This window comes from Astatotilapia calliptera, chromosome 23, assembly GCF_900246225.1.
Source record: "Astatotilapia calliptera chromosome 23, fAstCal1.2, whole genome shotgun sequence".
In the NCBI taxonomy this organism is placed as follows: Eukaryota; Metazoa; Chordata; class Actinopteri; order Cichliformes; family Cichlidae; genus Astatotilapia; species Astatotilapia calliptera.
The window spans coordinates 3,997,203-4,024,204 of record NC_039323.1 but is presented as its reverse complement, the minus strand read 5'-3'; the positions used below and the strand labels follow the sequence as shown (position 1 = coordinate 4,024,204).

The following is a 27,002-nucleotide window of genomic DNA, read 5'->3' as shown; positions in this document are numbered from 1 at the left end:
TGTCAGATGCTCGAACCACCTCAACTGGCTCCTTTCGATGTGGAGGAGCAGCGGCTCTACTCTGAGCCCCTCCCGAATGGCCGAACTTCTCACCCTATCTCTAAGGGAGAGGCCAGCCACCCTTCAGAGGAAACCCATTTCCACCGCCTGTATTTGTGATCTCGTTATTTCGGTCACTACCCACAGCTTGTAACCATAGGTGAGGGTAGGGGTGTAGATCGACCAGTAGACCGGTACAGCGTCCACATCACTGCAGCCGCTGCACCAATCCGTCTGTTGATCTCTCGCTCCCTTCTCCCATCACTCGTGAACAAGACCCCGAGATACTTAAACTCCTCCACTTGGGGCAGGGTCTCGTCCCTGACCCGGAGTGGGCACTCCACCCTTTACCTACTCTGGGCAAAGGGTGGAGTGAGACCTGTTTTATTTTTATTTTTTCAAAGTTCACTTGGCATCAGCTTGAAACGTGCGTACATAGGTGGAGGACTGTAGTGTGGTGGGGTGCCAGGAGCCTCGGGTTCACCCTCTGGTGATAAAATTTGCATCGCTCAAACACAAGCAAACCCTCGCATACTCGTGGGTGCAGAATGTGTAGGACCACATTAAGATGCTCATTTTGTATTCTTATAATAGTGTAAGGGTTTGTTCCTATTAAAGCCACAGGAGCAGATGATGAGCTGGTGATACATCACTGCTTCCAGTCGTAATTGTTCATATGCATCTGTGCGTGTGTGTTTTGTGTTTTTTGACGTAGTAAATGTAATCGAGTAAAGCCCATGTGCGAATGAGACCTAAGCATTTGCTTATAAGCTGCTTGTAAACTTTCCCTCCATCCATCTCAAGGCATATTTGCTCAGACTGTTTCAGAAAATTCCATCATTTACCATCTGCAGCTGAACATTGGTCAGCAGGGAAAATGGCTGAAAGAGTCAGTGATGCAAGGAGCTATAATCTGTTCCCAAGCTACCCTGTTGTTTGTTTTGAAAATAGAGAAATGGAGAGGGAGGGGGGGAAAGAGAAGAGACCAAAGAAACAAATGGACCCATCTCCTTCCTAAAGCGTTGCTTTTCCAGCTCATTTATCAAAAGCAGGAGAAGAATTCTTTTTGATTGGCTGATTACCAGAAGCATTCATCACTGGCCGATGTATCCCCACCAATCTGACGTTGCCATTTTGGATAATTTGTTAAGGATGACAAAGAGGTCATTGTTGCTTTGGCTTATTTTTGACCTTTTTAATATTAGAAAATTAATTTTCTCCCCGAAACAAACGTATTAGGTCCTGTCACAGCATCCAGATTGATTTTGCACCTTGAAATCCTCCCTAATGCCCTACTTCTTCTACACTGACTGCTCCACACTCTCTTTTTCCACATCTGTCTCTTTTGTTCAACGGTCAGAATCGCCTTATGTGTGAAGTTAGCGACCTGTGTGTGCGGTTTGCACATCTATTTGTCTTTTTCTTCGCCTCTCTGTCTTCTCCCTCCCCTCTCTCTGTGTGTGTTAAAACGTCCTCTGGTGTCAGCCAACCATTTCTGATCCATTTCTGAGATTTACGGCCAATTTTTCCCAATCATCCCTGCGTCGTTTCTATTCCTCCAACATCCCACTCTTTATTCTCCCTCCGTTGGAAGCTGAATTGTCTGCTTTTCACAGGAAGATACAGATGAAGCTCTCATACTCTGGCGATTTTTATGCGATTTTTCGCAACTTAGTTCAAAGGATTTTACCTTATCTTAATTTTTAACATAATATTTCAGATTATTTTTTCTGCGGCTCCCCTCTTGCTCTCTTTTCTTATCACATTTTCCTCTCTGTACCTATTACGCTCCTTCGCTTCCCCTTCCTGTGCTTTCCTGGCAAGCCCTCCCAACAGATGTGACAGCTTATGTGACACTAAAAGGGCTGAAGCAGAGAGCTGCCTGTGCCCGTTCAGCCTGATTACAAGTCACCTCTGTGTTCATAAACAGACAAATACCACCATCAATTTGAGAGCATGATGCAGACTGAGAGGGCGAAGGAGAGAGGAGAAAATCAGATAGATGGAGACAGACGGTGGCAGAGTTTTGTGTCATTTACTCTCATCCATGAAGCAGGTCATGCCATCTGCCATGTTCTGTCACTTCTACATCATTAGTGGGTCACTAACCATGTGCCCCTGTGACCTGAATCAGCTCCTCTAACTAATGAAATAAGGGTTAGACTTTTACACTGTTTAAGTGTCATTATGTTGAATCCTTTCATGCGGGAAACTTTCCCCGGCAAGAATATTTAACGCTAACTTGGTTCCATAATAGAACAGTGCCTTCTTCATAGAAAATATGCTGTTAGGAATTGATTTTGCCACCTGACTTGGGTTTGGAAGTGACCATTTTCTGGAAAGACCTATCAAGTAAACTGGTTTATTCGATAAGGTCCTGTGTTGGAATCCAGGATCTAGCTGACCCCGTGTCTGCGTGGTTTCTCTCTCGTTCACAGTTGAAAGACATGTAGTTTGTGGGGTTAGGTTAGCTGATGATTCGACATCGCCCATAGGTCTGAATGGTTGTCTGTGTTAACCCTGTGGCAGACTGACCATCTTTCCAGACTTCCCTCGCTTGGATAAGCGGAAAAGAATGGATGGGTGGACGTATCCAGATATATGTAAGCACAGGAGGCCTCTACATTTTGAAGAAGTATGCAATACACCGCAAACAGAGACTGCTGGTGATTGTTTCCTATAGTGGTTTTTTGAAACATCTCTCATTGGTTTGTGGACCCCATTTTACATAAAACAGACGCAGCCAATAGGTGTTTCTAGATGACACCTAGCAGAAAGTTAGCAGTCTGGTCAGAATCCAACTAACAATCAAAGTATCCAAGCTCCTGATAAATCCGCGGTTTGTTTAAATCTCTGAAGATGGAAATTAGGCTTCAGTCACAGAGGCCTAGAGGTTGGTTGTTGACCCCCTAGCAACCTCCAGGAAAAATGTGTATTCCTAGACCATTTGAGGAAAGGTTGCTGGAGGCTGCTGGCTGTCATTGAGTGAAATTGGTGGCAAAGAAGATGCTGCATCACAGATCTCCTCGTGATTGCTAGCAGATTACAGCGGCTGTCTGTAGCCTGCATGGAGGATGCCGACTTGTCAACACTTGCAAACTTCCTTACAAGTGGTGGTGAAAATGCCGCACAAGTCAGAACCAGAGACGTGATGCCTTCAAACTGAGCTGTGGCTTTTGAAAAAAGCTGGTTGCAGCGCTAAGACTCAACTTTTACTTTGAAAGCAAATCATCTGTTTCTGCTCAGAGAGCGATTAGCATCTTCCATCCAAACTACAGGCAACTCGGCAATCTGTTATCAACAAGACCAATCTCAAAGAGGTTTTCAGTGCTGTGCTACATACTCGTTTGTGACCAATTTCTCACAGCGACAACTACTAGCAACTTGCTAACGGTTTGGCTAGAACAAAATCTTTTTTTGCACCATTTTATTTAAGGTATTTATTTCACTCGCTGGGCCCACGTCCTCATTTGAGGCTTGACAGGGTTTTAGTAGGTAAAGGTGAATGGCTTGGACATGAACTGTGGTTTGGGGAAGGCCTCGAAGGGGACTGGCAGCGGCTCCCGGGCCTGGCAGATCCCCATGTACTAAGTAGAAGTGAAGACGTTAAAGAATTGAAAATGGGAGGGAGGAAACGAGAACAAACAGCTTGTAGAACTGGGGGAACATATATAGATGAGAACCGGGAGGAGCGTGTTTGGAGGCGTGGTCCTGCTCCTGAAATTCAGATACTTTATCTCCAGTTGCTTGCATCACGCTTACTTGTGCTGTATAGTTTAACAGGAGGAGTGGCTTCTGTTGGAGCCAGACTCAGGTCTCTTCTTTAGCTTTATTTTTCCGCCCCTGAGCTCACGTTTAAAGTCCCTTCATTGTTTTTGAATGAATCAGCTGTGAACTTGTCAAAGGGGCTAGCAACGTCCCTTTCTTTGTAACTGCCAGTGCTTCATATACTGCCATATTGCAGACAGAAAAATGCACAACAGTCCTCCCACAGGTGTTATACTGGATAATTAATGTGGGATAAAATGCATTATGCTAGTAGACTTAACTTTTTTTCTCCTGAACAAGCAGCAGTTCCCCTTCTCCCCAAAAGGTATGCTGCTGATGCCAAGAGCTTTATTCAGGAGCTTGTAATCCTGCTTCAATCAGCTCCTTTTTCCTTTCCGTGTAAAGATAAGCCCAGCATTTACGGCCCTCATCGCACCCCCGCACCCTGCTCTAATTAATATGCAGCAGATAAGTACTTGTCTGACAAAATTCATTCATTTGACCTTCTAGGTTTTACACTAAACTGTTTTCCGCCACTGCAAGTTCACCGCAAGTTGAGAGTTCCCTGGAGTTTCTGCGGCTTTTGTTTCTCTCTGAGAGGTTTCATTTGGACACTCGCTCACTCTCTGTTTCTCTCTCTCGCACTCTCAAATTGTCTTCTGACTTTCTTTCAGTAGTCTCTGTTTCTTAATTGCCCCTAATTGCTTAATTACAATTTCAAATGAACAATTTTGGAGGTCAGAGCGGGTTGTTAATTGAAGCATCAATCACACTGGTGGGGCCTTCAGAACCGTCTCAGTTTGATTGGCAGGGCATTAGCTGAACATTGTATTAAGCATGGACATGACATTGTGGGGGTGCCATGGCTGTTACTGCCTCTTTTTTAGTGTCCTTCACAATATAGTGCGAAGGAGACCTTTGTAGCATGTGGCAACCATGTGGGTTTAGATTAGAGCATTGAAATGATAGAACTGAAGGTGATAGATCAATAGACAAGATAACTAACTCCCCCTGCTAACAAACAAACAGAAAGACAGACAAACAGAACCGATTACAGCTTCCTTCCTTTTGGGGAGAATAATATGTACACTATAAATCTAAGGAAAACAACGGCATGAAGGTATAATACAAAAATATGTGTGGGATCATATGCCTGACAGGTGTGTTCACCTGTCACAGAATGAAGAGTTATTACACAGCTTTATAGCGCTTATAGATTTATCAGGATTATCTGGTTGTCTCACTTTGTGAACATGAATATGTGAGTCAGGTAACTCAACTTCTCTCTTTACAGTGTTCCTGAAGCTCAGCTTTTTCTTCCATGAGTCTGTGGGCTCGCTTTCAGTCTCCAGAATAAATTGGCAAAAGGAATCTAGAAAAGGCAGTCAGTATACTTTGTGTACTTTGGGGCATGGTTTGTTTTTTACTCTAAAATTAAGTTGCTGCAGATTAATAATCTCTACATGCATTACGTTATGTTGTTGAGGTCATGGGGGGAAAGGAGCCATCGCAGCTAGAGTGAGCCAATTCATCGCAAGGTTAACACACAGAAACGGACATCAATCCACACCCATGTCGATGTTTATACAGCCAGCTGTCAGATAAACTAACGTGTATGTGTTTGGGGTTTGGGAAGAGGCAGGATAACAATAACCCAACAACATTTAAGATGAATTCTTAGTTGATAAGATATTATTTTGTCTTCTGGCCTCAAGAGACATTGCCTAGAGTCAGCTGGCAGGCTGTTCACAGTGTTATTTATAATAGTTTTTGCATTTCTACATACATTTGATTAAAGTGTACACACACCTAAGGCTCACTGTTATTCCACACAGCCATGTAACACCCGTTTAACCTCTAATCTGCACCCAATCTACCATTTACCTGCTTGCCCGCCCTCCTCCAATCTAGCCGTTTCTACCTTCTCCTCCTCTTATTCCTCTCACTCCTCCCCCTCCACATATGGGGAGAGCCAGGAGATTATTAGGCTGGTTTCCCCGGCTTTGCCTGGCACACCTTGAGCTTCCTTTCCTGCTCTCTCCCTTTCTGTACTTTCTCCATCTTCCTCCTGATTTGCTTTTGAATTCTTTGCCCTCGCTCTTTTATTTTTACCTTTTATTTTACTTTAAACATACATATGCATGTACATATACTTAATACACGTCTCCCTCCGCCTCCCTCCCACCACCACCACCGCTGCTCAGTTGGCTGCATTTACCTTCGTTCCATCTTGCTCTTTTTTTTGTTTGTTTTGTTTTTCTCTTGTTTCTCCCTTCCTCTCCCCACGCTCCCCCTACCCCACCCAACCCTACCCTCTCCTGCTGCTGTTCCTCTCCTCTGGGGCTCCATCCATCAGGTTGTCGGGGGCTGCTAGCGGCCGACTCCCAGCCACCATATTTCACCGCCAGCCAGCCAAGCAGCTGACAGCACAGCCACCGCCAGGAAATTGCTTTGGCTGTGAGCGGAATTTCAAACACAGGCACACTGCGTCGCTTGGGCCGCCCAAGCACTGCTTCCCTCTCTCTCTCTCTAGTCTCTCTCCTGCCAATCTCCCTACACACATCTCTATGTCTCTCTCTATCTCTTTCTGTCTTTCTCTCATTTTCGCCCTCTCTCTGTTCATCTTTATATACTTATTCTCTCCTTTTCTCTCTCTTTCCACCCCCATCTCTGTGCTTTTCTGTTTTCCCACCGCTGCCCGACTGTCTCTCCACACACTCACACATACGCACAGCCATGCGCATTGTTTTCCTTATATGCCTTTTGTCCATCTTTGCTGTTCCCTTCTCCTTTTGGGTTTTCCTACCTCCATCCTTCCCTTCTTCGACCCCTCATTCACTCCATACCCTCTTCTCTCCTTTTCCATCCTTTCATTCTTCCATCCCTCCTCCTCTTTACGACCCACAGGCGAACAAGGTGTGGTAGGGAATCGTTAATGAGCCGAGTGGGAAGGAGGGAGGGGAAGAGATAAAGAAGGAAAAGAAGCAGAATGAAAGGATAAAAGTAGGAAAAGGGGAACAATGTGATAAGATAGAGGAGGGAGAGAGGAGGGATGGCGCTGGCGGGTGTTGCTCTGGAGTTAAGGGTCTGGAGGTGTGTGTGTGTGTGGGGGTGGGGGGGGGTTGTGTGAGGGCTTGTGTGCTTGCCCTTGTCAGAACCAGTGTAAGACTGCTGAAGTGAGAAGGTTTTAGCCAAGTGAGGTCATATTTGCCAGTCCTCTCACCACACCTTGTTTCGCTTTAGGATTCCAGTTCAGGAATTATAATCTCAGTGTGAGATAAAAGCAGGTCTGTGTTTATTTTGAATTGTATATAGTTAAATTACGCAGCATGTTGTCATTTATTGAGAGAAATGCAAAAACCAGATAAACCGCTACTGCCAGATAATACTATAAATACTACCATCCACATTTTGAGTGATGCTTTGACAATTAGTGTGTACTAGTGTGTCTTAATAACTTGAAATGGCACAAGAAAGAAAATCTGCAAGTCAGTCACAGCTGTAGAAAACAAAGGTTTGAATGTGGAAAGAAGAAAAAATCGAATACTTTTACAATAATTATATACTTTAATGTTTCCAGGAGCCATCTAACTATTGTTCTCAGTTTGTAGACAATCACACCCATTAGCAGTGCTTTCAGAAATAGAGTGAATTTACTCTTTGTGTCACACTCAATTATTTTTCTGTGTGAACTTCATGTTGTCACGTGTTTTAATTAAACGCCATTTGAATTAGTGTGACTGCACTTCTTTAAATTGGCTGTTCTGATCTGCACTCTGATTGTTGACTCAAAAAAAAATCAAATCTTGTGACGTTGCACAAATCATGTTAAATCTTTCAAACTGGAATGTTGTGATTCTCACAGCTGGTAGGTAGAGTCGGTGTTTGTGGGAGGCATCTGGAGTAATACTCATGTATGATGATGGTCCTGCATCTTGTCATATTATAGCAAAGGTTGTAGCTGGAGGTCAGAAAAATATGTCATTTATTTGTATCATAAGATAAAAGTCTCTCTCTCTCAAACTCTGTGTGTGTGTGTGTGTGTGTGTGTGTGTGTGTGTGTGTGTGTGTGTGTGTGTGTGTGTGTGTGTGTGTGTGTGGACTGAGTGATAGCAGAGTCAAGCTGGAGAAACAGATCTTATCAAATCCATTTTACACAGAGTGTACTAGAGAGAAAAGACATTACACTCTCAATATGAAGTCGGTATTAACCTGATAAATACATTTGGTGTGCGTGATGAATCTGCGACGTCCACCTGAGCGTGTGTATTTTCACGATATTGCTCTTGGCTCACCCGACCATGTACGTACTGAAACCGTGCCCTTCAGAAGGACAGCCTGATGGAAGTTATGTGTGGGTGGTTGGCTCCTTTTAGGTATCAGCGTATTTTCGGTGTCTGGAGGGTTTTGTTGTCATCCCATGGGTGAAAGCCTCTCTCCGGCGAAGTATCCCCAGAGCCGAGAGAGGACTTTCCTTACTCCCAGTGGAGAATCTCTGATGTGGAGTGTTGCTCACTGACAGAAAAGTATCCCGGCTAACCTGATGTTTTTTATCATCTGTCTGTTTCCCTGTCCCTCTGTTCTCTTTCTCTTTTCCTCCATCAGAGAGTCAGTTTGGAGTTCTACATTGATGTTCATGCCCACTCCACTATGCTGAACGGCTTTATGTATGGCAACGTGTTTGAGGACGAGGAGCGCGTCCAGAGACAGGCTGTCTTCCCCCGACTGCTGTGCCAAAACGCGCCAGACTTCTCCTTTGTAAGTGATACAGACAGACAAGTGGGCTCGGGACCAAAATTACACCAACTTCGGCCTTCGGGTTAGCTTGAAATGAGAACATGAAATAGTCATATCTCAGCAAATTCTGGCAATGCTGTGTTCACCGAGGCACTTAATTGCCAACTGCTGCAACCTTAGTGGCAGTCAGTTGAGAACTTACGTAGCTTGCAATGGGTACCTTTCCGTTTTTACTGCATGCCTTTGAGGTAAGATGTTGATTTTAAATAAAAACACTTGCTTGGTTTTAGGTGAGAGGAAAATACAGACTACACACATATTAATTAAGAGTGTGCTTTGTGCCCAGCAGTCACGAGCAAAAATATGAAAATATCCTCTGTATTTTCGCCTGCGTAGAGGATTTACTGGCAGGGGAAATCCACAAGAATTGCAGTAATTTTTTTAAATGTTGTGTTATACGAGGTTTCAGTGCCTCAAGCAAAACAGACTTTCGTTTTAATCAGAAACGGTCAGAAATCTATTTAGATTTCAGTCAAATGGGATAATGCAAATTTGCTGCCTTTACTGAACAGAGTCGTACGCAGACCCACTCTGAGCATAGATCGTACAAATGCATGCATTCCAGAAACGATTTTCACCTTGTCCAAGGATTAGAGGAAGGGTGAAGGGAAGGGGAGCAAAAAGAGGGAACGCTGAAGCATAAGGATTACGAGAACAACAGCTGGAATGCTTTTTTGCATAGCGTTCGGGTTTCCTGGAGTCCTAAAGAAGTAAAATCTAAAAAGGATTCTCAATTGTGTAAAAATGCATATACTCATAATGGTGAATGTGCATTTATGTTGTATCCAAGCACAGAAAACAAGCAGAAGGTCATGACGAAGCACAGGACTGTAAGTAGGCCAGGAGACTCTGTGTGAGTGACGCAGGTGTTCTGCTAAAGCGCCCTCCTAGGTGGCTAAAACTGAGTTTATTTTGGACGGGAAGGATTGTGCAAACCGAAGGGGGTGAGGAGGAGAAACAAAGGACAACAGCAAAAAAGAACAGAAGGGCACGTGGGTGGAAATATTCACTCAGTGACTGTGACGCTCCTCCACCCTGCTACACGTGCAGAACCTTATAACACCTTTTCATACAGATACATTATCCGCCAAGCTGGTTCGTCTCAGCCCCGGGTCCCTTCCACTGACCTTCGTTCTCTCGGTGACAGTGACATTTCATAGCAGATCCACTTACACACATCATAAAGAATAACCTTTATTGCCCATTGACACATAGGGAAGCCAGACAGGCAGATGTTCAGCCACACACATATGGAAATGTCACTTATTGTCAGCGTCTATACTCTATGCCGCATTACGAAGGACAAGTACGACGCTATTTCTGGAGAACTTCTCTCGTTTCTCTGTATTGCTTGTGTGACAGCTGGCCCAGGGGTCATCTCCCTCACTGTGCTTTTGTCCCTGTGCCCATTCAGCACTACCTAAAACCCAGTGCAGCAGCAGCAGCAGCAGAACACAATCATTGCAAACTCCCACTGGTGGCAGCCAAGTCTGCATTTCAGCAAGGCAACTCTCAGTGCACCAGAGTGGAGTGACAGTGAATGGAAACTTTTTTTTTCTATGCACTCCTCCCAAGACGGCATCATAGCCGTGTAGTATAGCTGACAAGCTCAGAACTAAAAATAAATGTAATTTTTTCCCCTGCTTTAGCCATTTACAGCCAATCTTTGAAATGACATTGTACAAAACTACTTCAAAGAACTTCCGAGGCACAAACACGTTTTCACTGAAGATACTAATCACAGCAGCTTTTTAAAAAAAATTTCTTTCATTGGTTACTTTAGAGTAGATATGACTCAATCAAGATCTATATCTATGTAAGAAGTGGACTAACCCAACTTCTGTTCTACAAGGACATACCGCATTCACTAAGTAAAGAAATCACTAATAATAAAAGTAGTGATATCAGTGAGACCTCCACTAGCTGGAATGGTATCCAGTATAAAAATCTGACAAATCAGACATCTACCCACTGTGGCGACCCCTTGTAGCAAGGGAGCAGCTGAACGTAGGAATATCATTGTCCAGTAGACACGTTCCTTTGGATGTTTGGATAGCTGAATGAATAACAGAATGCCAGCCTGAAAGTGATCCACCCATCATCTCACATTTGCGGAACTGCGACCTGGCCAGCCAATGGAGGCGCTGGCCCAAATGGTGGCACGCAGAGGGAGCAGGCGGCAGTGTTTCGGCCCGAGTGCCGGATGCAGCTAATACAAAATCTGGCAGCTCGGCTCGGGTCCTGGTCGATACCGTCACAGCCGCCCCCACTGACGTTCCTCGACTTCATGAGAGTAGCTGATGTCCGGTTTGCTCCGTGCTGACTCCTGGGGTGAGGCCAGCCAGGACACAGCCTACCTCCACACCCATACCCACTCTGCAGGTGGGAGCAGCTGGTGCCAGAATCCCACCCCCAACCCCTCCCGGAAATTACGCCCCTGTCGTGCTCAGCCACCTGCTCTGCCGGAGCTGGGGGTCGTGGCGCCGGAGGGGCATGCTCTGTCTGAGCCGGCGGACAGCGAGCCAGGGATTCTGCACAGCTGGAGACAGGGGAAAGTGCGGAAGGGACCTGCCCTGGCCGAGTCGAGGGTCTGCGCACCAGCTGGACCTGCCTCGCTTCCACCAGAGGCCAACGCCGGCTGCCTGCCAAGTCGCCTGTAAGCCTTGGCTCACGTCCGCATCTGCTGCACCACCACCGCTTGCCACGCGGTCAGCCTGCAGACCAGTTCCGTTGCCTCCGCTGGAAACGCGGTCGGCACCCGGGTCTAACACATCCCTGCCGCTAGACCATGGGCCGAAGATGCCGACAGTCGTGGCTGATTCCCTCTCCTACTCGCAGTAGGTTCGGCCGGATGGCTCCCCGGCCTCAGTCGGGTGATGGGGGTATGTGGCGGGGCGTGGTCTGTGGCGCCGCTGCGGTGAGGCTGACACCGACTAAAGCGGCATCAGCAATTACACCTCACCTGCATTGAAGAAGAATGAACTAGCTCCTGTTGTTGTTGGTGGTGTTTGTATGGGGCTGACAGCTGAAAAGCAGCAGCCGTGAGTTGTAGAGACATCAACCGGGAAATAAAGTGTTTGAAAGTGCGAATATGTGGTTGGGTCTGTCATGGGTTTGTTACAGCCATTCAACCACTTCACATGATTTTTATTTGATTTTCATTTATGGAAGGCTAACCTAAGGTGTTAGTAATACTTTTTATGTAGCCGGAAAAGTTGCAATGTGCCACAGTTCAGGCTGTTTGCGCTGAATGTCCTCCCTCAGACTTCTGTTAGTATTATTAACACTCTGTAGGAGATTTAATGCGCACTGTTGGGAAACAAAGCACACTCCTCTGCTCCTGACCTGATGCCCTGCCTCGTTTTTGCACTCTTCAGCATTGAGCTGCTGAAATCAGTTTTAACTGGAAACCAGCTTTCACCACCAGAGATGATCTTCGACATGAAGGTGTCATGGTCCTGGGTCTATTTTCGGGTTTTTGGACTTTCCAGTTTAGTTTATATCAGTATTACGAGATTCCAGGTGTGCTTAGTGTTTGTGTTACTTCTTGTATTTGTTCCTGTTATTGAATTTAGTCTTGTTCTTTGTGCTTTGCTTTTAGTTTTGCTTCCTGCGTCTTGTTTCCCGTGATTTAGTTCACCTGTGTCTCGTTCTCCCCAGCTCTTCCACTCCCATAATCCCTCTTCTGTGTAAATATAGTTCCCGTCTTCCCCTTTGTCTTTGTCAGAGTGTCACTTCACTTTCTTCTCATGTATTCCAGCTCCTGGACGCTAGATTTACTTCTCACTTGAGGTTTGCTCTTGTACCCCATTTAGTATTTTCACCACCACTTTAATAAACGGCTTGATTTTAGTTAAACACACTCTGCCTCTTCGTGTCTGCAAGAGAAGTTTGCATTCATGTTTTGTGGACATTTAGGAACTGAGGTGAAATTTAAGATGTAGAAATAGTTAACTTGCAAGCACAAGCTTATTTCTACATAAAGCAGACTTGGTAAAACATTAGTGTTTATTTTCTGATTCATTAAAGGTTTGGGGTGTGCGATTCTTCAACAGAATGTAAGGAATTAACTGTGATGAAGTTATGCCAGAGATGTCCGATATGTTTTGTGCTGCAGAGCTATCTACTGAATTACGCTAACCAGCTAGCCTCATCTCATCTTCTCATCTCATACCACTTTGAGATAATGTTGAGATGGTAAACCACTAACATCCAGTTTGTCCTCGCTCCAAGAGAGGAAGAAATTGTGCTGCCCAGAGAGTTGCATAACTAGGATTGTTTTTAGCCTAACACTAGTTGCGTGCTTCAAACACTTCCTGAAACAGTCACACCAGGCAATGCAGGGAACTTGAATCCTCTGCATGGTTTCTCTAGCCAGTCATTGTGCTGTGTGTTGTGATTTTCTTTTGATAATTTCTAAGCTGTAGCCGTGTTTGGTTAAAACAGAACCTCTAAGGATCCATCAGAAACAACAGAGATGTACTCCACTTTTCAGAAACTGGTGACAGCAAACCAAAAACCAGCACATTGGACTGGAAGAAGGTGTCTGTCCATTCAGGCTTTTGAAAATAGTGTGACTACTTGGTCTCATGTCATACACCTCTTCTTTCCAGATTAGGTTTTCTGGGACTTTGGGAAACATATTGTAGTAGAATTCTGTAGTTTTTATACTATTTGTTGCATTACAGACTTAATGCAACAAATGCTATAACATTCTCCAGACTCCAGCATCTCTGCCGACATAAAGACTTGAATCTAAACCTTTAATGTATCTCAGTTTTTTTCCATCTGTTTCTCTAGTCCAACACTTCCTTTAACCGTGACGTGGTGAAGGCCGGTACCGGTAGGCGTTTCCTTGGCGGTCTTCTCGACGACACGTCCTACTGCTACACTCTCGAGGTGTCCTTCTACAGCTACATGACAGCTGGCAGCACTGCTCCTGTTCCCTACACTGAGGAGACCTGTATCCTTCACTGTGTGTGATCTCTCCATCTTTAAAGTGAAGAGACCAGCAGTAATGTTCTCTCTTCATTTCTCCTCTTCCAAAACACACCAAACAAGCACTGTTTCCGCAGCAACAATCTCCCACTGAAATCAAGCCAACTGATCTTGTAATCACTGGAGTCATTATTTTAATGTTTGTGTTTTGAGCGTTAGCGCATGTGTGTGTGTGTGTGTGTGTCAGGTCATGTGTACTCACTAGAAAAGCATGTTGATCTTTTGTTGCCTCTTGTTGCGACAGATGTGCAGTGACAGAATAGGGATGTGATAGCTGTGTCTATTGATTTCATTTACAAAAGAGAGAGGAGAAAAAGGGGCTTGTGTTGGCATATTTAGCGCTGCGCTTGTGTGTGCGCAGACGGAGCGACGGTTTCTGTAAAACAGCGAAACAAACGGGATCTCTGTCGGCTACAATCATGAGCGCAGCCTTACATTTATCACGGAGACTGAAGGTCACAGGTGTCTTAATGGAGGCGGACGGGAGGAAGTTTTCCTTCGGCTGACCTTCTCAGGGCTGAAGAGCTCCTGAAAGCTGGCCGATGGGGGTTTGATCTTACCGATAGAGTGAGTGAGAAGAGGGAGAAAGAGAGATTTAGAGAGTGAGATAAGGACCCTACATATGAAAAGTATGTGCTCCCCTACACATACTCCACAGGCGAAGGGGTGGGTGGATATAGATGCAGCCCTAGTGCCCTCTAGTGCCAATAACTAGCAAAATCTGCCTCGCCAAAAGAAGAGGCAAGTCACGATTCATTAACACATGGAAAGTTAGATATAGGAAGATCAGTTTTACATATGCATCACTACTAGTCTTTATGGTAATGTTGTTTTTTGGTTTTTAAGTGACAGACGAGAGGCTGAATAAAAACAAGTCTTCTCTTCCTGCTTATAGAGGCTAAAAAAATGCATATTGTGATGTTGCATGTGTGTTTTCCACAAAGGTTTATGACTTTAATGCTTTTGATAGAAACATCTCAGCTCGTTGCATTGCACACATGGAAGAACCAGCATGTGTACGCACATAGAGCAGCCACAGAAAAAAATATGGTAATACACGGAAGAGACAAGTGTCTGGCTGTTATGCTAAACAAAATGCACATAACAAATTCCACTCTGTGTTTTCGTTTGAGGTGGCGGCGGCGCTGGGTTCAGAGCCTGTTCTGTTTGTGTGTGTCTGTGTGCATTTATTCTGAAGGTCAATTTATGAGAGAACCCACGTCTGTTGGGAGGACTTTTTTCTTTGTTTTCCAAATGTGTGTGTGTGTGTGTGTGTGTGTGTGATGTAGGTTGTGAAAAGTGAGGGTTCCGAAGAGGAGGAGCTCCACAGGGTGGGTACGCAGCACAGGGACCTGGTGTAGAGTGGAGATTGAGGTCAGGCAGGTTGAAGAAACCGACCATGTAAGTTTTTATGCCCCAGCAGTCAGCTCGATGGAGCGTGCAAATCATCAACAGAGACCTTTAGCATCTGCCCCCCCACCCACCCACCACTCCTCCCCTTTCTTGTTTCTCACCTGACACAAACACACACACACACACACATGCACAATCCACTAAACTAATACATGACAAATAAATAATAACCTAGGCCCCTAACTCCTACCACCTTCCAAAAATGCTGCCCTCGCCCTTTCATTTTTCCTGACTCTCCTCCACTGCTGTGACTTGTAGCCACCAAAATTGAAATCTTAACCTTTCACACAGCCGAGGCTTTTGTCACAGTTTGAAGGTGCTCAGAAAACAGCGTAATTCAATGTGTGTGTCTGTCTGAGTTTGTTTTTTGATTCCTCCTCTCCTTTCGTGCGTCTCCTCTATTCTGTCCTTTCCTCTCATCTCATCACCCAGAACATAACAGCTCATTATATCATCTAGTCAAGCTGAGAATCCTCTTCTCTGAAACAGCAGGGACAACCTCTATTGTGTGTCTGTCTTCTCTTTGTCCTCTAATCATTTAACACCTGTGAGCCGGTTTCCATGTGTGCATGCTCATACCTCCTCTAGCACCTATATTTTCTTTATGCTTGCATGCTCTTCTTGCAGCCACTTCCATCAAAGTAAATACCACACAGCAAACTCACAGTAAAAATATTTTAGCCTTGTTTATTGTCTGCACTTTCTTCTTTCTTTTTAAAAAAAAGTAAAACTGCATTTTTTGCAGTTTTTCTGAGGGACCTTCTGGTTCACACCGTGGAAGTTCAGCTGGAAGGGAAAGGGGATGAAGGTTGAGATAAACTGGGATCTTGTTCAAAACTCTGCGTGATGCTTTCTGTTGTGGGTTTGTGTGCGTGTGTAACATAGCCAGTGTGTTTTTCTTTTTGTGTAAGCTTTGGGAGCCTACTTACCTTGTGTGTGCGTGTGTTCTTTTTCCTGTTTTATCTGAGCAACAGTGATCTCTTTGACTTTGAAGAACTAGTTCAAAATTTCTAAAGCCATTAAGAATTTGCTTCCCTGGAAGATTTTGCACTTGTTTTTCCTGTTTTGAAGGGAGCGTCGTTGCTTCTTCTGTCATAATAGAGTCAGGGTTTTTTTTTAATTGTTGTTGTTGTTTTTTAAAGGAGCAATGCACTTTTCTTTTGTGTTCTCTTTCTGCAAGTTTTTTTTCCTTCAGTGGCGAGATATATACAAAGAAAATGGCATTCTTCTCATCAAAGGTGGTCACTCCTGATTTAATCAAGCAACAATGTTTGGGTCTTTATTCACAGCAGTAGGTTAGATGCACTGATACAGCATGGATTGACAGCCAAGACAGTTGGCTTTGACATAAATAAAGCTACATATCTGCACACTCTCAAACACATGTGCATACGCACATAGACAAATAGGTGCTCCTCTTTATCTTCATGCGTATGTGATGTCTGTCTGCCAAAGCAACAGCACTCGACAGGCACCTCACCATAACAGTGGGACTCCATGAATACCAGAGCTGCCAATGGAACACAGTATGCATCAGTGAACCTGACACCCAATGGACAGGCTGTGACAAGTATGCAAATGATATAGCTTGGAGGCAAATATGCTTCACTACCACACATCATCCACATCACATCACACAGATACGCGCAAATGGATAGGTGCTCACATATGCAAGCCAGCGCACATAGACACCCGCATCTACACACACAGTTGATTGCACAAATCTGGTTGCCATGCTCAGATGAACAGGTGTCCTCATATGAGTACTCACAAAGATGCACAAACACATATGTACATCACCTGTGTTTTTTTTCTTTTTTCTTTTACATATGTTGATAAGGCTGGAAAGCCTAAGAAAGTTTGCAGATATTATTCGCTCTAGAAAATGCAACATTTCTGCTTTAAAAAAAGTGGTGCTGCAAATGTGCAGTTGAAAACTTTTGAAGTACTAAAAGAAGTTCAATTTCAGTTCAGGTTCAAATACTGAGAGGAATCAAGAGCTTCAAAATACAGTGGAGCTGGAAAAGTCAGCTGACGTGCAGCTAAAGTGCTGGAGATAAAGGCACTGACATTAAATTTCAAATGTAAGAGCAACAGAAATCAGTCGAAATGAACTGAGAAGCCACAGAATCCACTGTTAACATGTGTTTGAAAATTTCTTAAGCCTTTGATTTAAGTCCTGAAAGTAAATAAGGAGAATGCTAAAGAAAGGAGACAGAGAATAATGGACTTGGCCATATATTTGTTTTGGAAAATAATTAAGTGTTTAACAAGGAGTGTCAAAAAACATGACCTTTTACTTTATTTAGTAGCCCAACACGCTGTCATCCCAAAACGTTGGCCACCCAACCCGTCGGAAACATTGGAAAACAATATCTAATACCAGGAGCGTCATTCTATTGAATTCCATCCACACTCCGGCGCATATCATAGGGACCTTTTGGGTTACTATGAGATGCCTCAGGACGTGACAAATTGTCGGTATGTTACGCATTGGGAATGAGAGCGTTTAGCTTGTGCTCTGAAAGTTGCAGCTGAACTTTCCTCCACACTGACTAGAAGAAATCTTAGTCTTTTCCACTATTGAAAACATGAAGTGCTGAGTTTGGGTCAGAAGGTTAACATGACCAGTCCAAAGCCTCTTAAGCTTTAATTACTCTTGAACCATTCTGACCTTTTCTGTCTTCAATTCAATTCAATTTTATTTATATAGCGCCAAATCACAACAAAAGTCGCCTCAAGGCGCTTTATATTGTACAGGAGATACAGAGAAAAACCCAACAATCATATGACCCCCTATGAGCACTTTGGCAACAGTGGGAAGAAAAAACTCCCTTTTAACAGGAAGAAACCTCCGGCAGAACCAGGCTCAGGGAGGGGCGGGGCCATCTGCTTGACAATTCACTGTTAGAATTCACAGGCCCAAACATAGCTACTACCACCACCGTCTTTCATGCGATTCCTACGCTGGAATGCTGTGTTTTCCTTCCTCGTAACAAAATGCTTCTCATTTAAGCCACAAAGTTGTATTTTGGTTTCCACCCATCCACATATTGTTTAAGCAGTTTTTGAACTATTCATGTGACCTGTAGCAAGCTGCAAATGTCCTTTTTCACAGAATTGTGGCATTCACCTTTCAGCCCTCTCATACACACGATTGTTGTGTAGCGCTCTCCTAACGGTGGACCTATACACATGAACATCGACCAGTATGAAAGGCCCCTTTAAACACTTACAGATCACCCATAGTGACCTCACAGACCGCTACAGACCGTGTTCTTCGGGTGTTTTTTATGCACTGATCAGAATGTCTTGAATTTGCTCCATTTGTACAAAATCTATCCAGCTGTGGATTTGTGGTGTCCAAGCTATATAGATATGGAGATATGGTTCAGTGCTGAGTCGAGCAAAGTCTCATTTTTTTACGCAGTGTTTCACTTCCATAAACCTGTGCTGTAAATGTCACAGCTGATTGTCAAACCTTTAAATGAAAACAATTGATTTTAATTTCAAATTGAAACTAACCACTAATCCACATACATTTCCACCCAACAGATAAATCATATTTTCCTCAATAAATAAATTGCCAAGTCCAATATATTTTATCTCTTCTGTTCAGTCGGGCCCCTTTTTTATGTAGCTTTTGTGAGCACTTGTGTGAGCATCACTATATCTAGTTGTTTTTATTGTTTTTATTTTTATTTATTATCAGTTCTGTCATAAGATTGTACCACTATAAAAACAAATACATAAAGGATTAATGACAGCAATAAGAAAGAACATAAAGACACACTTTGAGCTATAAACCACAGGTACCAGATGAGATATGTGTGGATATTTTTAGTCACATTTTGTTTTTATAGTACTTTTCTTTTATGAACTTTGAAAACAGAAGCAGTCTTTCTTAACTAACAAAAAAACTGAAAAAATAATAATAACTGGCTCATAGAAATAGCATCCATTATCTCGTTTCAGCGATGATTCAAAAGATTTTGATATTAGTGAATACTTTGGGAAAACAGGAGCCTTTTTTCACACTCATTTCGTTACTCGGGCTTCGGCGCTTGTCTCCTTGGCAGTGTCAGGTCCTCCTGTCAGGGATTTAAATCAGCTCCTGTTTGTCCCTTTGGGTAACAGGACGTGAGGTCTTTCAGCCTACTGATTTGCTACTGGGGACAAAAATGTCCCTTTCTGTATTGCTGTTGTTGACCACCCTCCTGATTAGCATTGATAATTAGCTCTCTACGTGTCAGTGCAGTGACAGGACCTGTCAGTGGCCCGTATTGATGACTTGAATGTCCCCTTGCTTGTCTCCTCGTTAACTCCCGTCCAATCTCGACAGCATTCTCCACGTGTCTTGTTCATTTTACCACTAGGGGCTTTGCTGTCTGCTCATCACCTTGTCTGTCTGTCTGGCAGGACCAGGCACGAGAGACATAGCAGTGAAAGCCGCTAAATGCGGTGCTGACAGCAAACAGCTGCAGTAAACAAGTCATGACGCTCCCCATCCCCTTTGTCTCATGCGTCCCATATCTCATCAGCGTCTTTGCCGGCATGCCCTTCAGCCATGACAGTGACCGCCTATTGATTAGACAAGACCGTTATGTGTACCAAGATGTTAAAGAATACACACACCTCAGCAACAGATCCTGACAGGCTGCACACACACTCGGACACCCTCTCTATGTCCTTCCCAATAATGGATAATGATTATCCAATGATAATGATAATGTCCTGCGCTCCAGTTAATGAGACAATATTAATAATATTTTGAGTATTAGTCCTTGTGTTATTCAACAGAGACTCCCTCAGAGTGCACCGAAGCAGCTAAAGCAGCTTTTCTAAATATTTCCACCACCATCCACCACTTTAATCCTTGCTACAGCCCGCCGACTGTTTCCTGGCTCGCACATGCATCACTTCCTGCTGGAGCAGCAGTCTCATTCCAGACCCTACGGTTTCCCCCGGCAAAGTGCCAGGCAACAGTCAGGGCATCCTCTCGGTCTCCGACCATTTACCCTGTGGAAGAAGTTCTCCTTCAGAGGCTGACCGTCCATCACAAAACCTCCTGTAATAGACCGTGAGTCGTGACAAGCCAAGCTGAGAGGCCATCTGTGCACGGTGGGGTCCGAGTGATATTTTTGTCGCCGAGCGTGCTTGGCCAGAGAGCTCAGGACTGGCACCAAGCTCTGCTGAGGAAAGAGAACTGAGGAAAACACCGAAAACTTTCCAGAGGTCAGAGGGAATACGCAGAGTGGGTTTTGCACTTGTTTATCAGTATCTGTTTACATCTTTGACTAAGGGCGTGTTTGTGTGCAGATTAATAACTACATATTTACATATCTGCTATTCTTAGTCACAATATAAGCTTGAAATATTAGTCTGCGGGTTTGCTGGTAAGCTCATAACTTTGGTCCAACCAAGAGAGTGTATATAGTAGCTGACATAGTCAGTGGGATGTCCACCTTTGCTCTGTGGTCTTACAGGCATCAGCATCTTGGTTTTTTGAATTTGGAAGATCAAGGGGTTGATTTGGCTGAGAAACCCATTACACTGCACAAATAAGTAGACACACACTGCTCTGTCATTGGTCTAAATTATATCATCATTTAAAAAATAAAACAGTGCTATATTTCGATTAACTTAAAAGTAGAGACAAAGTACATAAACTCATCACAAAAGTGCTTACAGAAGCTGTAATCAAGCAGTTGGTAGGGCTGTTTTTCAACAGACTACACAATTGCTCTTCTTTTTTGCCGCTCCTTGCCGTTAGAAGTTTTTATATCTACATGATGAATTTATTCCAGATGGTTTCTTGGCTTTACCGAGGCCCAGTTTAAGATGAATAAGCATTATTTAAACTACAGGGTGGGCCATTGATATGGATAAACCGTAATAACATGGGAATGGTTGGTGATATTAAAGTCCTGTTTGTGGCACATGAGTATATGTGAGGGGGCAAACTCCTCAAGATGCGTGGTAACCATGGTGGCCATTTAGAAGTCGGCCATCTTGGATACAACTTTTGGTTTTTCAATAGGAAGAGGGCCATGTGACACATCAAACTTATTGGTAATGTCACAAGAAAAACAATGGTGTGCTTGGTCTCAACGTAACTTTATTCTTTCATCAGTTATTTACAAGTTTCTGACCACTAAAATGTGTTCAATGTGCTGCCCATTGTGTTGGATTGTCAATGCCACCCTCTTCTCCCACTCTTCACACACTGATAGCAACACCGCAGGAGAAATGCCAGCACAGGCATCCAGTATCCGTAGTTTCAGGTGCCAACCATTCCCATGTTATTACGGTTTATCCATATAAATGGCCCACCCTGTATTAATCCTACAAAGGTAATCATGAAGGGTTATTACATCTCAAATGCTAAAATGTTTTAAACATTTTCTGCTCGATCATGCCCAATTTGCTTAAGATTTTTATCACAGAAGGTCTGGGTTAAATAATGGTTGCTGAGAAATTTTAACTTCATATATGAAGTACTTTTTAGAGTCTGTCGTTTTTTTAATGGTTGGTTAGCCCACGCCCAGCATGGTGAAATTTGAAGCCATGTTTGATCTTGAATATCTAGAAAACTATTAAAGATAAAAGCCTGAAATTTTGACCTTTCTCACCATCAAAACGAATCAGGATTTCTTATTTGGACAGGTACAGGTACTGGCTAGGTAAAATATGAAAATAGTTCCAAAGTTCCATATTTGAGCACACACAAATAAAAACACTTCATATTGAAAAAGACAATTAGTGACAATTTCTTAATGGCATATAGTTGATTTCATAATAATGAAAATAAAAAATGCAGAATTCTTTTGAATGTTAAATTCAGAGGAAAATGCTATTTTCATCCCAATTTCATGCTGGATTGAGCAAACATGACAAGCTGTACAACAAAAACCTAAATGTCAATAGATAGTCTAATCTCAATACAACACTTTTCAGATGGTACTCTTAATTAAATATTTCATTTAGTTAAATATATTTATATTATTCATTTTCAAGACTAGCTCTACCTAGACTTAGTTGAGACCTACTGCCTTGGAGCAGGCATATAATTCAGGTCAAGTTTAAAATATACAATAATATTTTCAAAAAGATATATCTTGATAAGTCTGCTTATCCTCTTCAGGGTCGCGGTGGGGGTTACACCCTGGAGAGGTTGCCAGTCTGTTGCAGGGATACACTCAACCATTCGCACTCACATTCACAATTATAGGCAATTTAGAGTTTCCAGTTAACCTGTCCCCACTAACTGCATGTCTTTGGACTGTGGGAGGAAGCCAGAGTACCCAGGGAGAACCCACGTAAACACAGAGAGAACATGCAAACTCCACACAGAAAGACCCCGGCCTGAAGGTGGAATTGAACTCAGGACGGGGTCTTTCTGTGAGGCAACAGTGCTAACCACCGTGCACCATGCTGCCTTATCTTGAAAACTATTTGATATATTACACATATATTTGCAGTAATTGTTATGTATGTCCAAACTTTGGATCATAGATTTTTTAAGGAAATCAGAGATGGTCGAGAAGAAGCCCCATGGTGATTTGAGATGTTAAGACCGAGAAGAGACTAAACTTTCAAAAGGAAAATTTGCCATTTTTCTCAGATATGTGTTTCACCCCAGAATGAATCACAGATTAACTCTTAATTTGTGCCATCGTCATGTCAAAATGATACTCTCTTGATATTACTACAAACTGACAAAACAACATAACCTCTTTCGTCCATCTGTAGTTTCATTTCAACCTAATCAGTATCATCAGGTAGCAGCACCGAGACAGACTGCCAGGCCCCTGCCCACACACATGCACACACACATTCACAGCAAGTCTGGCCTGATGCAGGACTCACAGACAAACAGCCAGATGGGGTATTAACATAGAGTGTGGAGTCGTGTGGAGAGTGTTGCCATGAGCCTGCCGGGTGAAGAATGAAGTCGTGTGCAAACTCCTCAACACTCACATCAATGCATCATCAAAGGCCAAGGTGACGGGCTCTTTCCGTATTTACAGGCCTAACTCACCAGGTATACCGCTGGGATTTTGTGTCTTTGTGTTGCTTGAAGTATGGTAAATGGTAAATGGCCTGTATTTATATAGCGCTTTACTAGTCCCTAAGGACCCCAAAGCGCTTTACATATCCAGTCATCCACCCATTCACACACACAGTCACACACAAGTATGACAAACTACAAAGCCAGAAGGGTACACCAAGACAGCCTGTTCAAACCGTGGATGGATAGTTTACAAGTTAACAGCTTTGGCCAACTATTTGTCACTTTTATAACGATCATAATTTATGTGGCTTAAAAAGTTCGATGGGAAAAATAAAAATGACCAAATCATCCATCCCATTTTTCCCCTCATCATGCTAAAGCTCTTTCTTCTTTTTTTTTTTTTTTTTGTATGCCAGTGGTTTCAATCACATAAATAGATAGTCTCGCAGATGACAGGTCATATCTGAGTATCTACAAGGTAATGACAAGGAAAAGTGACAGATTACGTCTCTGTGTTGTTCCATCATGCACGAGCCTTTTGAAGAATGGAGCTAGGTAGAAGTGAGTGCCACATGATAGGAAAAACCCTCATAAATATGTTTTGTTCCAAGTTCTGCATGGATGGATGTCTCGTAAGGATGAATATGTTTATATATAGTGTGACAGGGTGGCTAGATTGATAGGCAGCTGGCACTGATTTTGGTGTTTTTACAGTTCACTCCCTTCAGTGACTACATGAAATGTACGTCTGTTAGTAACATTGTTCTTATTTATCTGAATTTACTCTGTCCGCACTCTTGGTGATTGGGGACGTTGTTGGCATTCGGTCGTTCACTATTTCTCCATTATCTGAACCTGATTGACATCATTACTTGTCTTCCTAGCCTAATGATCACAGGCTTAGCAACAGCACACATGGACGCCTAGCTATCTTATAAAAGCAGTCGAGTTATTGATATTGTTCCTAATGTAGTGAGAGACAATTAAGCGAGGGAATGATGTGTGCAGTCACCTCTGAATTTAAATGAGGCTTCAGTGTAAATGTAATTGCTTTTGTGTGAGTCATACCACCATCATGCGTTTGGCTGGGACAGTTCTGCAGTGTGTTGTAACCTGAGGACTAGATGCTTCTCACCAGTTATGTACTGTACCTCAGTGGGTGTGTTAGTGATGACAAATGGGATTCTAATCTAAAATTTGAATGCGCCGTGCAAGAATTAATTAAATCACAAATATATCTAGGTCTTAAAATGTATCCATCCATCTTGTTTTTTGATGCATATCTGGGTCCAAGTTCTGGGAAGCGCACGGATGCCCAGACCTTGGTCTTCCTGACCACCTCGTTCAGCTCTTCTGGTGGACCACCAAGGCGAGCCCAACCAAGTCAATCCACATCACCTCTCGAGCTGCTCCTGGGTCTGCCCTGGGTCCTCCCCCTAAGTGGACATACCTGAAACACCTCACCTATTAGGTGTCCATGCCCAAATCAGCTCCTCACACCATCTCTATGGGGAAGTTAATTACTTATTTATTCATTCTTTCTGTCCCTACCCGAAAGATAGGATAGCAAAGATAGGAAGTTGTTGGCTGGTTGTGCAGTCTTGCAATTGTCCTCGAATGTCCTTGAAAGGTCATTACTTCAGCTTAAACTTGTTCTCAACGCAGACAAAACAAAACTCATGTTGTTTTCTAAATCAAGGAGACGAGCCCAAACAATCCCATCAGTAACCACTCTTGAAGGTAATAAAATTGAGTTGGTTCACACCTATAAATATCTGGGAATCTTAATTGATGACTTGCTTACCTTCAAACCACATGTAGAGAATCTTGTGAAAAACCTGAAGTTAAAATTGAGATTTTATTTTCAAAATAAGTTGTGTTTCTCTTTTAATACAAAGAAGCGGCTTGTTGCTGCAACATTCTTGCCTGTGCTGGATTATGGTGATATTCTATATATGAATGCTTCTGCTCAATGTCTTCGAATGGTTGATTCTGTGTATCGTGCTTCTCTGAGGTTCATCACTAACTGTAAATTTCAGACTCACCACTGTGAGTTATACTCTCAGGTAGGATGGCCTGCTTTGGTAAGTTGGAGGAACTCTCATTTATACAGTTTTATATATAAGGCGATACTTGGGTTGCTGCCTTCTTATCTATGTTCCCTGCTTGTAATGAAACATGCTGGTCGGTATTCTCTTCGTCCGCATGGCTACTTGTTGCTTTCTGTTCCATTTGCCCGAACTGAACTTGGTAAAAGAGCTTTTGTCCATTTAGCACCCTTGGCCTGGAACAAACTGCAGAAGGAATGGAAAATGACTGAATTCATTTCATTAAGTGCTTTTAAATCTAAACTACAAATCCTTGAGGCCAAGTCCATAACATGTAACTGTTTCAATTAGATTGATTGTCATTTTAACTGACTTTTTTATTTTTGTTAGAATTTTATTGAATTTTATTTTTTATTTTATTTGTATTCTTTCACTTATTGTTGCATGTGTGTTGTTGCTGCCTGGGTTTGAGTAATTTCTGTAACTGTGAGACATCTGCTGCTGCCTATCTTGGCCAGGTCTCCCTTGAAAAAGAGGTTTTTAATCTCAATGGGATCTTCCTGGTTAAATAAAGGTTAATAAATAAATAAATAAATAAATAGCAGCTTCAGTGTTTGATGACCAGGACGAAAACCACTCTAATGGATCTGAGTCTCAATCACCCAGGCATAAACCTTCTCGGGGTGATTGGAAAGGTTTAGGTAACTGTGACCTCATAAAGCATGACCATGGCATTCATATGCCAAGGTTAACAGTGAAGTCTGGACAGAAATATGATTTATGCTTGACTTGTTCATAAAACATACAGTTGTATGTGGCGTGTGGAAGCTTCTGTTTGATGCTTTGCATGCATGTTGCAGTATCATAATGTTAAAATGAAGTGAGAGAAAATCAAAATATAAAGCTTCAGAGACCATAAAATAAAAACAATCAGAACACAGTTGCTGTAATCATTCACTGAGCTGAGGGCAATGGCACAATTAGCTAATGATTCTTGTCAGTTTCATATTACATATACCCATTTGACCCATTTTATTCATAAAAATGAGGATATTTCCAGCTTTATGCCTCACTCCACACTTTCCTCTTGGTCATTTGCACCCTTCCTATAATGATTCATTGTTTCTAAGGCTCATTCAAAGGCACTTTGCTTTAACGCCATGTCCTCAGACATGAAGTTGGGCAGGAATGTGGCTCGAACCTTCCTGGATTACTACAAACTCAATAACTTCGTTAAGGACAACAGACCAACTCCTATTCAAAGGTAAAACTGTATGGCACTAGAATTAGATATTCATGAAAGCAAATCTATCTGTGACTATTGTCAAATCTACTTTTGTTTTTCCTCTTCTCTGAATTTCACGCTGTCACTGATGTTCGTCTGTTTTTGTCTCCAGTTCTGGGGTGATGTCCCAGACAGGCAGTGGTGTTGGCAGAGACACAGCAGACAGAGAGAAGGAGAAGAGCGAAAGTTTCGGGCACTAGACAGCCAGCCAGACGGACACAGGCTGAGCATGTATAAAATGCAGAGCACTGTGGCAGGAGAATCCTTCACACTTCATTGTGTTTATAAGCTCCACATCTCCATGGCTATAAAGACTTATTTTCACAGATTTGTAACAGTGGGATGACTGGTACTTGTAGGACTAAACCCAGAAGAGGCTTCCTCCTGGGTTATAAAGCATGGACTGTTGAATACCAAGAGGAGACAGACTGGTTATTCATCTATGTTTCCATCCAAGGCCTTCATTTGGCAGCTCATTTTTTTGTTGAGAAGAAAAAAGTGCATGCGCTCCTGTTGTCCCCCCCCCCCCTTTTTTTCCCCCCAATTTAAATTTTTATCTCTGATTGTATTATAATTAGTCATTAAACATTAAAGCAGTTAATTATTATTTGTACTTGTTGCTCTATTATAACAATAATAT

At 43.0% G+C, this 27,002-nt stretch overlaps 1 protein-coding gene across 1 annotated transcript in view; it reads left to right on the top strand.

Annotated features, from left to right (window-relative positions):
• agbl4 (AGBL carboxypeptidase 4) overlaps nt 1–26,966 on the top strand; it is a 351,159-nt gene extending 324,193 nt beyond the window's left edge. Inside the window, exons 10-13 of the mRNA XM_026157910.1 lie at nt 8,413–8,565; nt 13,405–13,567; nt 26,248–26,341; nt 26,475–26,966. Of these exons, the coding sequence (XP_026013695.1) occupies nt 8,413–8,565; nt 13,405–13,567; nt 26,248–26,341; nt 26,475–26,562 (498 nt within the window). The 3' untranslated portion in view covers nt 26,563–26,966. The remainder of the gene's footprint in view (nt 1–8,412; nt 8,566–13,404; nt 13,568–26,247; nt 26,342–26,474) is intronic.
• The last annotated feature ends 36 nt before the right edge of the window (nt 26,967–27,002 follow it).